Source organism: Perna viridis, chromosome 7 (assembly GCF_037379345.1).
Source record: "Perna viridis isolate PV_CMFRI_1.1 ecotype Kerala chromosome 7, ASM3737934v1, whole genome shotgun sequence".
NCBI lineage: Eukaryota > Metazoa > Mollusca > Bivalvia > Mytilida > Mytilidae > Perna > Perna viridis.
In genome coordinates, this window is record NC_142451.1 from 43,260,449 (window position 1) to 43,272,981 (window position 12,533).

The 12,533-nt window shown below is 32.0% G+C and overlaps 1 protein-coding gene across 1 annotated transcript; it reads left to right on the plus strand.

Moving 5' to 3' along the window:
• Nucleotides 1–807: 807 nt before the first annotated feature.
• LOC148612813 (vesicle-associated membrane protein 4-like) lies at nucleotides 808–11,247 on the plus strand. Its single transcript, XM_088594574.1, has 7 exons — nucleotides 808–990; nucleotides 2,306–2,352; nucleotides 3,887–3,928; nucleotides 5,203–5,303; nucleotides 7,357–7,436; nucleotides 9,941–9,992; nucleotides 10,805–11,247. Exons 1-7 carry the CDS (start codon nucleotides 931–933, stop codon nucleotides 10,834–10,836), a joined length of 414 nt encoding a protein of 137 aa, XP_088450700.1. The 5' UTR covers nucleotides 808–930; the 3' UTR covers nucleotides 10,837–11,247.
• The last annotated feature ends 1,286 nt before the right edge of the window (nucleotides 11,248–12,533 follow it).

Below are 12,533 nucleotides of genomic sequence, written 5' to 3' on the forward strand. Positions count from 1 at the left end.
CTACCGAATCACCTGGTCCATGCTCCCAGTTTTTAGTGGAGTCCGTGTTGCTCATTTACTTCTGTTGCTTTGTATGTATTATATTTTGATTATTTCATGTTCTTTGTTGTGTGTGTGTGTTTTCCGTGTTTGGTCTTTGTCCCTTGATTACATTCTTTTGATTTCCGCTGGAATTTTGGTGCCCTTGATACACTTCTTTTAAAACTACTGGAGGGATATTCCTTCAATATAAAGGTTGGAATACTGTTCCTCATGGTGGCATCAAGTCGGTAAATAGTTTGACAGAAAACCTATAAAATTGCTTAGCACTGGAGGGACATTTTTTCAAAAAGTATTTCAGGTAATGGAATTTTTCATTTATTTGCCTAGAATAGTGATATATTATTTTTTTATCGCAGGTACGTGTAGAATGGATAATATACCTCCTCCCCTCGTTTTTTCTACAACCCCCCTAAAAATAAAGATCAGTAATTAATACCTAATTTATACCTCTGTACTTGCTTTCTAGTCGAGATATATATAAAGTAACAGTCATATTATACTATTAATTTTTTATAATCACTAATTTATTTTAGGGGTTACAGACAAAAAAAGGGAGATGGGTATAGTATCTACACAGTATTCTGCACGTAACCGTGATTTTTATAACAGATGATAATTTTTTTTAAAGTTATCTGAAAATACTCAAGGATAAGAACAATCACTACATTGCTTTATTATTGCTTTATCATTTTGTACCGAATATAATTTGACCGAGTGCTCATAATTTCATGGGACGACTTCCTCTTGTATCGAGATGACGAAAGTGGATTATTAAAAATATTACTTCCGGTTTGACTAGACGAAACCACTTGGACGAAACCAAAAACATGCATGTAAAATGGGGTCTTCACACATAAATCGTTAAAACAGTCTTGATTTATCGTCAAGATGCCTCCCAAATTTGTTAGACAACACGAAAACTCGAATCAGTCAAGGAGTGCTGAAACGGTAAAAATGATTATTCTGAACTTATTCAATTACTTCAAACTTAAGAAGTCCAGTCACTCCAGTCCAGTTACTAATGGCATTTGCTGAGGCATTTATTTAATTATTTCTCTGACATTTAAAGGGGGCAGTCAATCAAAATAAAAAAAACAGCCTTCCTTGACATTATATCAATTTGAGTAAATTTCCGATTGCCAACAATTGCAATGTACACATTTGGGATTCAGTGTCTGGAGCTGTTTCGTGGAAAAAAAAACACCCACCACTGAACATACATGTATTTGACAATCATTATCAGAGGACAGCTATGGCATCCCATACTCTTCATTCTATGAATTTTGCACAGATCCAAGATATGCTGCTCAGCATTTGGAAATTAAATGTAATGGGAGACAGAACATGACATTGTCTGATTTTTTCCTCTGACCCTGCAACCCTCCTCTTCATTATTTGCATATTGATATGTCAGGTTGGGGTCAGCATGATGTGCCATACCAGAAGTTGGAGATTCAGTAGTACCGCCCTTCAATCACTTGTAACAACTTTCAAGTTGAAATTGTGCATGTCACACATACTTAGTTCAAATCCAGAATCATTTTCCTGTATGCTGATACAATATTTGCTACAAAAATTACATTTTTTATTGAAGATTTGATCATTTCCATGAGAGACCCTGTTTTGTTGACATTTTTTAATCATAATAGAGAGTAGGTGGAGCTTGTTACTTTTTGTATGCCAAGTCGTTCTGACCCCAACCTGACTTATCAATATCCAAATAAAAAAGAGGAGGGTTGCAAGGTCAGAATAAATTCGGACTTAAAATGATACGAGTCAAAAAAACAAACTTACATGTATAATCTGCCACCAAGGATCGAACCATAGACCAGAGACAAACCAATTCGGCTAAAGAATTAATTTCTTAGCCAATTCAATTAACTGGCTAACTTTAAATCTTACTATCTACTACAGCTCAGGTAGGCTGTCCTGCATACATGTAACCACCACGAAGCATCAAAGTTATCTGAATATGATACCATTTAAATGTCAGGAAAAATTTCTTATCACCTTTGAAAATACAAATTTGTGTTGCACATATAACCCAGTACATGTACATTCTGTATGTTTCCAAAGATACAGGTAAAATATTGCACAATTTTATGGACGTTGAGCTACATTTATGGGGACATCCAATCTACATATATGTTACTGTGCATGTATGTCAAAACAATCTATTTTGATACTACATGTACAATTTAAGTAGTAACATAAAGATTTTTATGTAAACAATAAATTTATCATTAAATGTATTTATTTATAGCGAGCACTGCTTGGTGATGATTCTGATGACGAAGATTTTTTTCTTAAGTAAGTTAGCTAGTGTTCATTGTGTAAATAACAAAAGGAGGCCTAGTATGAAGAATATGTTTTCCTTTTAACGTGTACATGTAATTCATATACGTGGCAATGTGTATATTATTAGCTTGTGATATTGGCCAGTAGTTTGATGCCCAAAAATTCAAGACTAATATTTTTTTATCTTGTCAATTACATGGATTTCCCTCATTGGACTAGAAGACAGAAATAATCTGTATAAACACCCTTACTTCTCTTACTCAGTGTGGAATACTCTCTGACAACAGGTATGCTAAAAACCTTTACAAAATACAGGTACATTGCATTTTATAGTCAGTTAGTTCTGTTTAGATACTGTGATTTATTTCATAGATACTGGTCAGTGATTGGGATTAGAGGGAGCCATGTGCTTTTTATCACATTCCTGCTGAAAATGTCCCATTAGAATCAGAAATGTTTGCTAAGAATGTTAATGAATGGGCCATAGAAATTCTGAAGATCATTAAATATGCCCCATTCTCATACATTTCTACAATAAACGTGTTTCAGTTTTATTTTTTGTATCATATGAATTGAAAATTGCATGACTATGATATGATAATCGTATGTTTTTCACATGCCAAAATTAATGTACGATAATTATTCAACTATCATATACGAATTACCATATGATTGTCATATGATTGCCATATAATTATCATATATGGCACATACATGTATGACTGTGTAAACATTATAGTTTCATAGATATGTGTTATCTATAGTACACTTTTTAAATGCTCATTGTAGTAAAATATTACGATGAAAGAAAAGCAACATTTCAAATGGTTCTTGCCTTTTTGCTGTTACACCAGATTTATCAATGAAGTGTGCAGCTTTTGGAAAGTATAATTTTCAGTCCATTTTTATTCAATAAATACTCTTGGGAAGGTGTTAAAATTTAACCATAAATAAACTAATATTGTGAGGCATTAATAACTTATCCAAGCTATAGATCTTGAGTCAGTAATTATCAGGTCAATTCCAGGGAAAACAAATTCATTGGTCTCACTTATCACTAAATCTAGTTCTATGCATTGTAAGTGCATAATCTGTGTGTATATTGATCATAAATAGTCAAATAAAGCTGTTCTTTAAAACCATATTTGTATTTTAATACAAAAGTGTATGAATATTGTTTACATGTGGGAGTAATTTGCCTCCATATTGTCAGTAAGCAGAAAAGGTAAAAGGTAAAAGGTGCATTTTTAGTTTCATGTATTCAAGTCAATTTCGTGAAAAATTTCTGCAATTATTGTACCATTAGCATAATGAATTTGAAAGCCTAATCGTTCAATCTGCGCAATGGTATGCAACTTTAAGATGTCATTTGTCATGGGAATTCGCAGTGAAACTTTGAAAATTACTTTTTAACAGGTAAAGTCATGGAAATGTTGGAAGTGATTACTGAGATTATTGTACTTTATTAGGTTACCCTGTAACATATTCACACAAAATTATGTTGTATTCATCAAACTATTTTAATATTGAAGAGCTATCATTTCAGAGGCCCAAATGTCAAACCAAAGAATGATCCCAAAATCAACAGGTATGTTACAGTGTAATACATTGAAACCAGTCTTAACTGAAGTATTTACAGATTTTAAATACCCGTCCTTATAAAATTCGGACACTGCTAATGGTGAAGAAAAACCAACCAACCAAACAAACAATGCTTTTTCAGTCTACATATGCTGTACTTTCACATAACAATAATCTTTTCTGCGTTCAGATCAGCACTTTCAAGAAAATCATACATTCATCTGCCATTAAAATCAACCAAATGATGCTAAATCCAAAGTGTCAATTCCATTTACAATCTACATGATTTTTATCTCAAAAGCACAACAACCAAATGAAAAACTGAGACTGTTTCTGAACAAGGAATAAAATTGGTTGGTCAGATATCTGTTTGGTTTACCAAGGTTCAAAATACATTTAAATTGATTTAAGTTTCAGGTTTAGACAGTTTTTGGTTTAGACAGGATTTGGGTTTAGGCAGGTTTTGGTTTAGACAGGTTTTACTGTACTTGAGTTGAAGAGATCACCAATAACTAGTCCCCTTCTAGTACAAATATATTTAAATCCAGATGTAGGCTTGTTAATTGTTGATGTATTGTATTTTCATTTGGAGATTCCCGTAATGTAATGAGATTATACAGTGAAATAAAAACATTTTTATATAACATTTAGTATAATGTTGAAATGACTCATTATCCTAAAATTTTATGTGAAACAGTGGTGACTTTACACAAGATTGTGTTTTTATAAAATATTATTAAAGTATTAATTGTAAAAGATTAATAGGATAATGAATTGGAAATAGTGAGTATAGTGAGTAACCAAAGTATGATCACAATTGCTGACGAATGCCCAGATTTATCAACTGTGTCTCACCAGTTCTGTGCACCAGTTAAATCTTCAAGGGTTCTTGATACAAATGATTATATTTTGGTTATTCATCAAAACAAATTGATTTTTATAGATTATATAGATTTTCTCCGTAATTTATTGCTACATGTATTTTCTTCATAATTTATTGCTACATGTATTTTCAACATAATTTATTGCTACATGTATTTTCAACATAATTTTTTTTCGATTTTGATTTTGTGATCGGCTGGTTGATAGTTGTGTTTTGATGGTTTAGCAGAAGAAAATCTGAGAGTGAAATTATCAAAATTTATTACACAGAGAAGATTTGATCAATAAATACTTTCTGTATAATAATGCCTCTTAAATGTATTGAATTGACATGCTGTAAATTAGTTACATTATAAGATGCAATTGGTATGTTCTTGACAGTTTCCGATTTCATTGTAGATTGCAGACCCAAGTCAATGAAGTGGTTGGTGTAATGCAGAATAACGTGTCAAAAATCATTGACAGAGGAGAAAAACTTGAAGATTTACAAGACAAATCTGGTATACATATATATGTATTAAGGGGGTAGACCTAGGGTAAGGGACACAACTCTTACAAATCAGTGGAACGTTTGTATTCACCCTTTTACATCAATCCGATGTTAGTAGCAAAGTAACTCAGACTTATTCCATTCTGTTTCAAAGGAAATCTTGAAAGGCTTTGGTGAAATTGAATATAATACAAACATTTCACTGATTTCAAGAGTTATTTCCCTTACCCTAGGTCTACCTCTTTAATGTGAAGATAATTCATTAATGATGAGGAATCAGTGCATAGAGTGCAGGGAGGAAATATCAGATTCTTTACCAAAAATTTGGACAAATCTTTCTTTGAACTGCATTTTTTTTATAAGTTTTAAATATAGGGTAATTATTTTTCCCTTAAGCTAAGGGTAAAAAAGGAAAATGAGAGATCATTTACTAGAATACTGATACTGCAGCAGTTTTATGGTTAATATTTTGACAACTGAAAAAAGTATTTTAAAATTTTAAAAAGCATTTTTGAAGGAAAAAAAAATCATTGTGTCCTGAAGGCATTCACTTACCAAACTTCTTTTAGTATTGACTCATTACATTCGCATACATGTATTTGCTTCATGGTGCAGAAAATCCCAATGAACAAATGATCATTTTTCCATCTATATATACAGGTACCATATTTGAACAAAGCTAGAGTCCTTTCTGCATACAGTTCTGTATTTTGGTGAAAATCATACATTCATCTTCCCTCCCCCCTCCCCCACAAAAAAAATCAACCAAATCAAGAACAATAACTCGTCTGAAGTGTCAGTGACATAGTCATTATAAAAGTGCAACAATGGAATGTAAAACTAAGACTGGTAATGTCTTGATACCCCACCCCACCCCAACACCATTTAATAACATCCACCTTTTAACCTCCATATTGATTTATATCAAAATCTAAATGGGGTATACGATAGGAGTATGATATACAGATTCTGTGAAAGATTAGTTAAATTCCATTCAGTGTTGTAGGAGGAGTAACAAGTAAGAGATGGGTCCCCCATGTTCCCATTTTTACAATTGATAAAGTCTATATTTTGCTCTGAAACCCCCAAATTGACAGGAATAAAAATCTAAAGCAAGAGGTATACAATGGGAACATGTAATAAAGATTCTGTGAAAGTTTCAATCTATTTCATTCAGTGGTATAGGAGGAGTAATGGATAAGAGATGGGCCCCATGTCCCCATGATAACAAAGACAAACTCCATATTTTGCTCTGTGAAACCCCCAAATTGATTCAGATCAAAATTTAAAATGGGAGGTGCACAATGGGAACATGTAATAAAGATTCTATGAAAATTTCATTCAATCCCATTCAGTGGTATATGAGGAGTAATGGATAAGAGATGGGCCCCTACTCTTGTGTAATAGAAGGACGGAAGGATACCCTTAAAACTATATACCGCCCACTTTGCAGGGGTATAATAAAGAACAGAGTATATATGTTACTGGAGATACAGAATCCTTTATGCTGATCTTACATGTTTTAAACACAAAAACATATAAATGAAAAATATGTCATGACTCCTATGTGTATTTCATCCTAAACACTTCCATCAAAGAAAGTAGAAATAGAAAAGTCTACCCCAGTATTCTTGGATTCAAATTCACATTATATATCACTTGGAAAAAGTCTTTATGGTGGAAATTTATGCATTACATTACACATTCCCTTCACCAAAGTGAAAACATGAAGTTCTGAAAGGAATTTGCAAAATTTAGAAAGAAGACATTGATTAATAGAAAGTTACTTTAAATGTGGGCATCAATTTTTTGGAATATCCTAATTTAGTTGAATATTTAAGTTGTTGATTACCTGTTCAAAAACGAGCTCTTCCACAATGATTTTTGTGCAACTGTAAAAGCTTTTTTTTTTTAAATCACAAATCACTTTTCCAAGCTGTGGTGAACACTGAAAAAATTCTTAATCAATATGTTTTAAATACTTTATGGATTTGCTCAGATGCTTGTGATTGGTGGATGCCTGGAAAATATATTACTAACAAAGTTTCAAATTTTATTTTTAGAAAGTTTAAGCGACCATTCTGATATGTTTAGAACTAGAGCCAAAGGACTTCATCGACAGATGTGGTGGAAAAACTGTAAGGTAAGAATCCGAAATGGTACAGAGAAATATAGAACTTACTCAAATATCTGACCTGATAGGAAGGGGTAGAGGTCATCCTAGTTGAATACTGGTAAACTGGGAAATTTCACGGTTTCTGCTGTAAATCTGCTTTCGCATGTTTTGAATTCATGATCATCTAACAAATTGTACTGTAATGTTCTTCGAAGAAAATGTTTGTGACAGCTTAATTTTCTTGTTTTGGATCTTGGCGTGGTTTACAGTATGTAAGAATACAGAAGGTATATACTTAGGGAGATCCGTTGACAAAACTAAACTACAAAATACCAAGATCAAAACAAACAACAGGAAGGAATAAAAAATAGATAATTAAGTATTCGCATAGCTGTTTACCTTCCTACATTTAAGGAAGACTCACACAATGTGTATATGTAAAATTTGTGGGAGGTTTTTGTTTAATTTTTTTTTCAGTGAAAAATACTAAATAGTTGACTTTTATCCTTTAGTTTTAAGAGTAATCAAGAGAACCAAGACTCTAGCGTAAATCTAAAGAATGTAATCCTGCCCACATAAGACCATGTCAGTGGGTGAGAATCTTCCAAAGGTTAGGCCAAATAAAAATGAGTGCCATCTTTAAAAAAGATAGCCAACACAGTAAAATTTTGTTCTCTTTACTTAAAATTTTTCTAAATTTCATTCAAGAAAATAACAAAAGGTCAAAGGGTAAACTGTGAAACTATACCGACTGCGTCGGAAAAATAGTCTTGTTTCCTGCTATCAACAAGAAAAAAAAGTAGGGTAGGAAGGGAGGAAAATTATTTTACTTTTTAAAAAGCATTTTACATTGAGTTAATGTGGAAAAAAACTATACTATAATAGTACTTGAGCCAAAATGGCCATGAAATATTTAGGGATAAACTCAGATGTTTGGGAAGGGTGTCAGAAGTTCCTGCTTCTTGCAGGATAAAATTCTTGAACAATTTTACTGATTTATTTCAAAGATTTGAACTTAACTATTTACTTGTATTTGGACATCAATTTTAAGGAGGTAGACCTAAGGCAAGGGACATAACTCATGAAATCAGTGATATGTTTGCATCATACTCAATTTCACCAAAGCGTCTCGAGCTTTCCTTTGAAGCAGAATAACATGAATCCAAGTTAATTAGATGCTTACATAAGATTGATGTAAAATGCTGAATATAAACATTACAATGATTTTTAAGAGTTGTGTCCCTTACCCTAGGTCTACCTCCTTAAGACATTCAGCTGTTTAACTCTGAGCCACATGAGGGCAGATACAAGTATATTTCAGTGTCAACCTGCCCCTTTTCAAGATTTTAATCAAATTCAAGTTGCTCAATTAATATTAGTTTTCTGTGGGTTACCTATCAATATTTTTTTGTGCTTCTGTTTTCTTTACTTTGGTTTTGTCCCTTGGACTTTAATTTCAGTAATAACTATAAATTTTACTTTCTCACTTGAATTACGGACAAAAGAAAGAGATAAATGTTGAATTTCTTGTCCAGAATTATGTCCTTTGATTGCATCAACAAGATTGTATTATGAAATATATATGTATTGCCTTTGGTCACTCAGTCACACCCCAGCTGCCACACTGGTTGAACTACATGTATGTATCAGGTATTTTATTGACATAGCTCCTCTATGACATGTATGACAATTGGTCATTTTGAGGATGATTGGGTTTGACTTTTACTGTTTTATATTATGATATGCTGGTCTGGTATAGATTGTATTATATTGAAGTCATCTCGTCTAGGAATATTAACAAAGGGCGGACAGTGTTTGAATTAGTCCATTGTAGAAGGTTGCTTAAGTCTTGAGATTCTCTTTGAAATTTATTCCATTTCTCAATTTTGTCATGGTGAAAATATAAATATTGCTATAAATGTGGGTCATTTCAAGTGCCTGTATATAAATATTTCAGGAGAACATAAAATTAAATTTCTGAAGGACACAATATCTCTGTGGTGTTGGTCAGCAGTTGTCAGTCTTCTTTTCAAAACTTTTTGCCTCTGACAAAGTCTGTAAGGCCAAAAAATTTGGACCCCATATTTTTATATTTATATATTTTTTTTATGTTGGATTTGTATTTTATTTGTATGTAGTTCTTTTTTACATTTAAACATGGCTGTTGTTCGCTTATTCATTTCTTATATACTTTTAATTTGAGCCACTTCACAACATATATTATTTTTGTAGAATTAATTCCTCTAGCTGAAGGGAAAAACGGTTATTATGAAGCAGTCCTGAGTAAACAGGTGTAACCTTTTATAATTTCTACAAGAAAATTACCAATTAGTGATGCTTGCAAGACCTCAGTGTCCTAGCAAGGGCCTAATGGAGGGTTGCTGCACCCTGCCCCATTCACACCCACACCCCTCTGCCCCTATTGAGTACCCACTGACATGAGCTTTGATTATAATCAAACTATAATGGTAACTTTTTATGAAAACCGCACTGTGTAATACTGAATGATGATGATATATTTTTTTTTTCAGATGAAGCTGGTTATCGTGTTGATAATTCTGATACTGTTGGCAGTGATAATCAGTAAGTATTGATTCAATGCACGGAAACCTGTTTAAACTAAATTTCTTAGTTTATGTTTCACAGTATTTGTATTTAAGAGTTAAACAGAAATGATGGTACTGAAATTTGTAGATAATGTTGCTATTGTTGAAATCTATTTGATGATATATTGAAACTCACAACTTTGTGGTAATTAAAAATTCTTCTATTACTGGGTATCTCATATATAGTAGCTATAGTATCTTGCTGGAAGTCATTGAAGACAATTTAAATGCTTATTTTGTATGCTTGACTAGTGGAAGAAAAAGTCGCTAATCATTCTTTGGATGATTTAAACTGTCCTGCAAGTTCAGGCATTTACAGGACTGAATATTGATTCATTGTGTAAACAGTACCACAGTACAAATGCCAGATTCCACAATTTGTTTACTTGACATTTGGTCAGATAAACAGAAAATAAGAACTGATTGAAATTTACCTGTCATTACATCCGGTCTGGCTAATTTTCAAAAGACTGGCTAAAATGTTACCACATTCAAATTTATAGCAAGAAAAAAGAAATGACAGATATTCAGAATGACAGTATTATTTCGCTTTTTTCTACAATAGATTTTTGTATTTTGCTTTTTTTGCTGTTAAAAAGTCACAAAGATAAATCTTCAAAAACTTAAAAAATAATAAGCCATAAATTGTATGATACATGAATACATGTACACGTATTGTTGATTAATTTTAAGTTTGATTACATTACTCAGTGATAAGGTGGATACTAAAAAAATGAATGCAAATTTATGAGGTATTTAATTCTTTTAATTTTTTTCTTTTCTTTTCAGTTCCAATCATAGTAAAGAGTACACAAAACTAAAAGGGACATACAGAAAATAGTAAAATACAGAAGTGTTCATACTAATATTAACATCATAGATGATATCCTGTTTTTTGATGTGTTATAAATATGTACAAGTGGGGTGGTGTAAATTTCATATTGTACATGTAAATCTGGGAGGTGTAAATTTCGTATTTTACATGTAAATCTGGGAGGTGTAAATTTCGTATCATACATGTTAATTTGGGAGGTGTAAATTTCGTATTGTACATGTAATGCAAAGCATGGAGGTGTTCATTTTCAGAGGCCTGTTATTTATTTGTTTTATTACTAAACTGTGATGCCATGAACAAAATATTAAGTATTTATTATTGTTTTGGAGACCATTATTATGTATGTATATACTTATTTAAATTTTATGCCATTAAATTATCAGATGACTAAACAGAAGCATGTCTTAATGAACAGACAAGTTACAGTTACACTTAAGTAGCACTCCAGCTAAGAATCATGCTAAATGGGATATATTTGGAAAACTGGCATATTTTTTATTAAAGATATATTGTTTTAAAATTAATGTAGTGAACAGAACCTAACATTTGACTTTACATATAATACTTGGTCATAAGAGATTTAACTTATACAGAATGTATTGTAGAATTCAAAATTAAGGGGGATAACTCTGTAAATGACACTGAAACACAATAGAACCTATTGAAATTCTGATGTGAATTATCTTCTAAGACCAGACAGTTTGGAATGAATAATTATACATTTTATTATATAGACTCATTAAGATACTTAATAACAAAAATTTAAAATGTGTAGCCTTTTTTTTGAGGGGTGTAATCACATATTCGAGAATCTGCATTATTCTTAAGAAGATTGCTACTTAAGTAGAATTCATATACAGTAGAACACACCACAAATTATAAAGGATTTACTTCAATCAATATGTAAAAATAAATATCAATGTTTTATAACATCATATAGAAGATAAAGTGATGACTGATTAACTTGAAGTCAGAATAATTTGTCAAATTAAGTAGGGGCAAAATGCCTTACATCAAGCTGTTATGACTGAGCTTGCAAAATAAAAAAATCAGTCTCAGCATGTCGAAATAATACAATGAAGCATCTGTTTCATTGGTCAAATCTTCTCATCCTGAAAAAGCATGAAATATTTTACCGCAAACAATCAATCTTAAAGAACTTCGAGACCGAAATCTTTATTCACCGTTTTCTATGGGAGACAAACAGAACAGCTAAAGTTTACTTAGAACCCCAATAGACAATCCAGTAGAAAAACTAAGAGCAAAGCTCACTAAAAATGTAACAAAGAATATTACCTTAGGTTAACGACAAGACAAGGAAAATAGACACGCACAGTAAAGAGCATGACAACCAAATTAGCACTGCATAGACTCGGAAGTAAAATAAGCAACCCAAACTCCACTAAGAACAGATAGCATGAATCGGGTGCAATGGTAGAGTGAGCTTCCACTGCTTTCCCAGAAAAACCTGTTGAGTTGCTAATAGAATTGAGAAATTGAAAATTATCCAGTGGAAAGTAATCCAAAGTATTTAGTAGCTAATGTAAGTTATCCTCTGGGAAACTCGAGAAACCAAGCTTTGAGAAATTGAAAATCAGTTTTTGGATAGTAATCGAATAGTTATATACTTTTACCAAAGGATAGCTTTATCCAGTGGTAAAATTTAACCAGTATTTTTTACTG

What these genes read in the sequence shown, in the direction of transcription:
- LOC148612813 (XM_088594574.1), top strand. Translation starts at nt 931, where the DNA reads ATGCCTCCCAAATTTGTTAGACAACACGAAAACTCGAATCAGTCAAGG. An exon ending in TGTGGTGGAAAAACTGTAAG is followed by an intron (nt 7,437 to 9,940) that starts GTAAGAATCCGA and finishes TTTTTTTTTCAG; the next exon opens with ATGAAGCTGGTTATCGTGTT. An exon ending in ACTGTTGGCAGTGATAATCA is followed by an intron (nt 9,993 to 10,804) that starts GTAAGTATTGAT and finishes TTTTCTTTTCAG; the next exon opens with TTCCAATCATAGTAAAGAGT.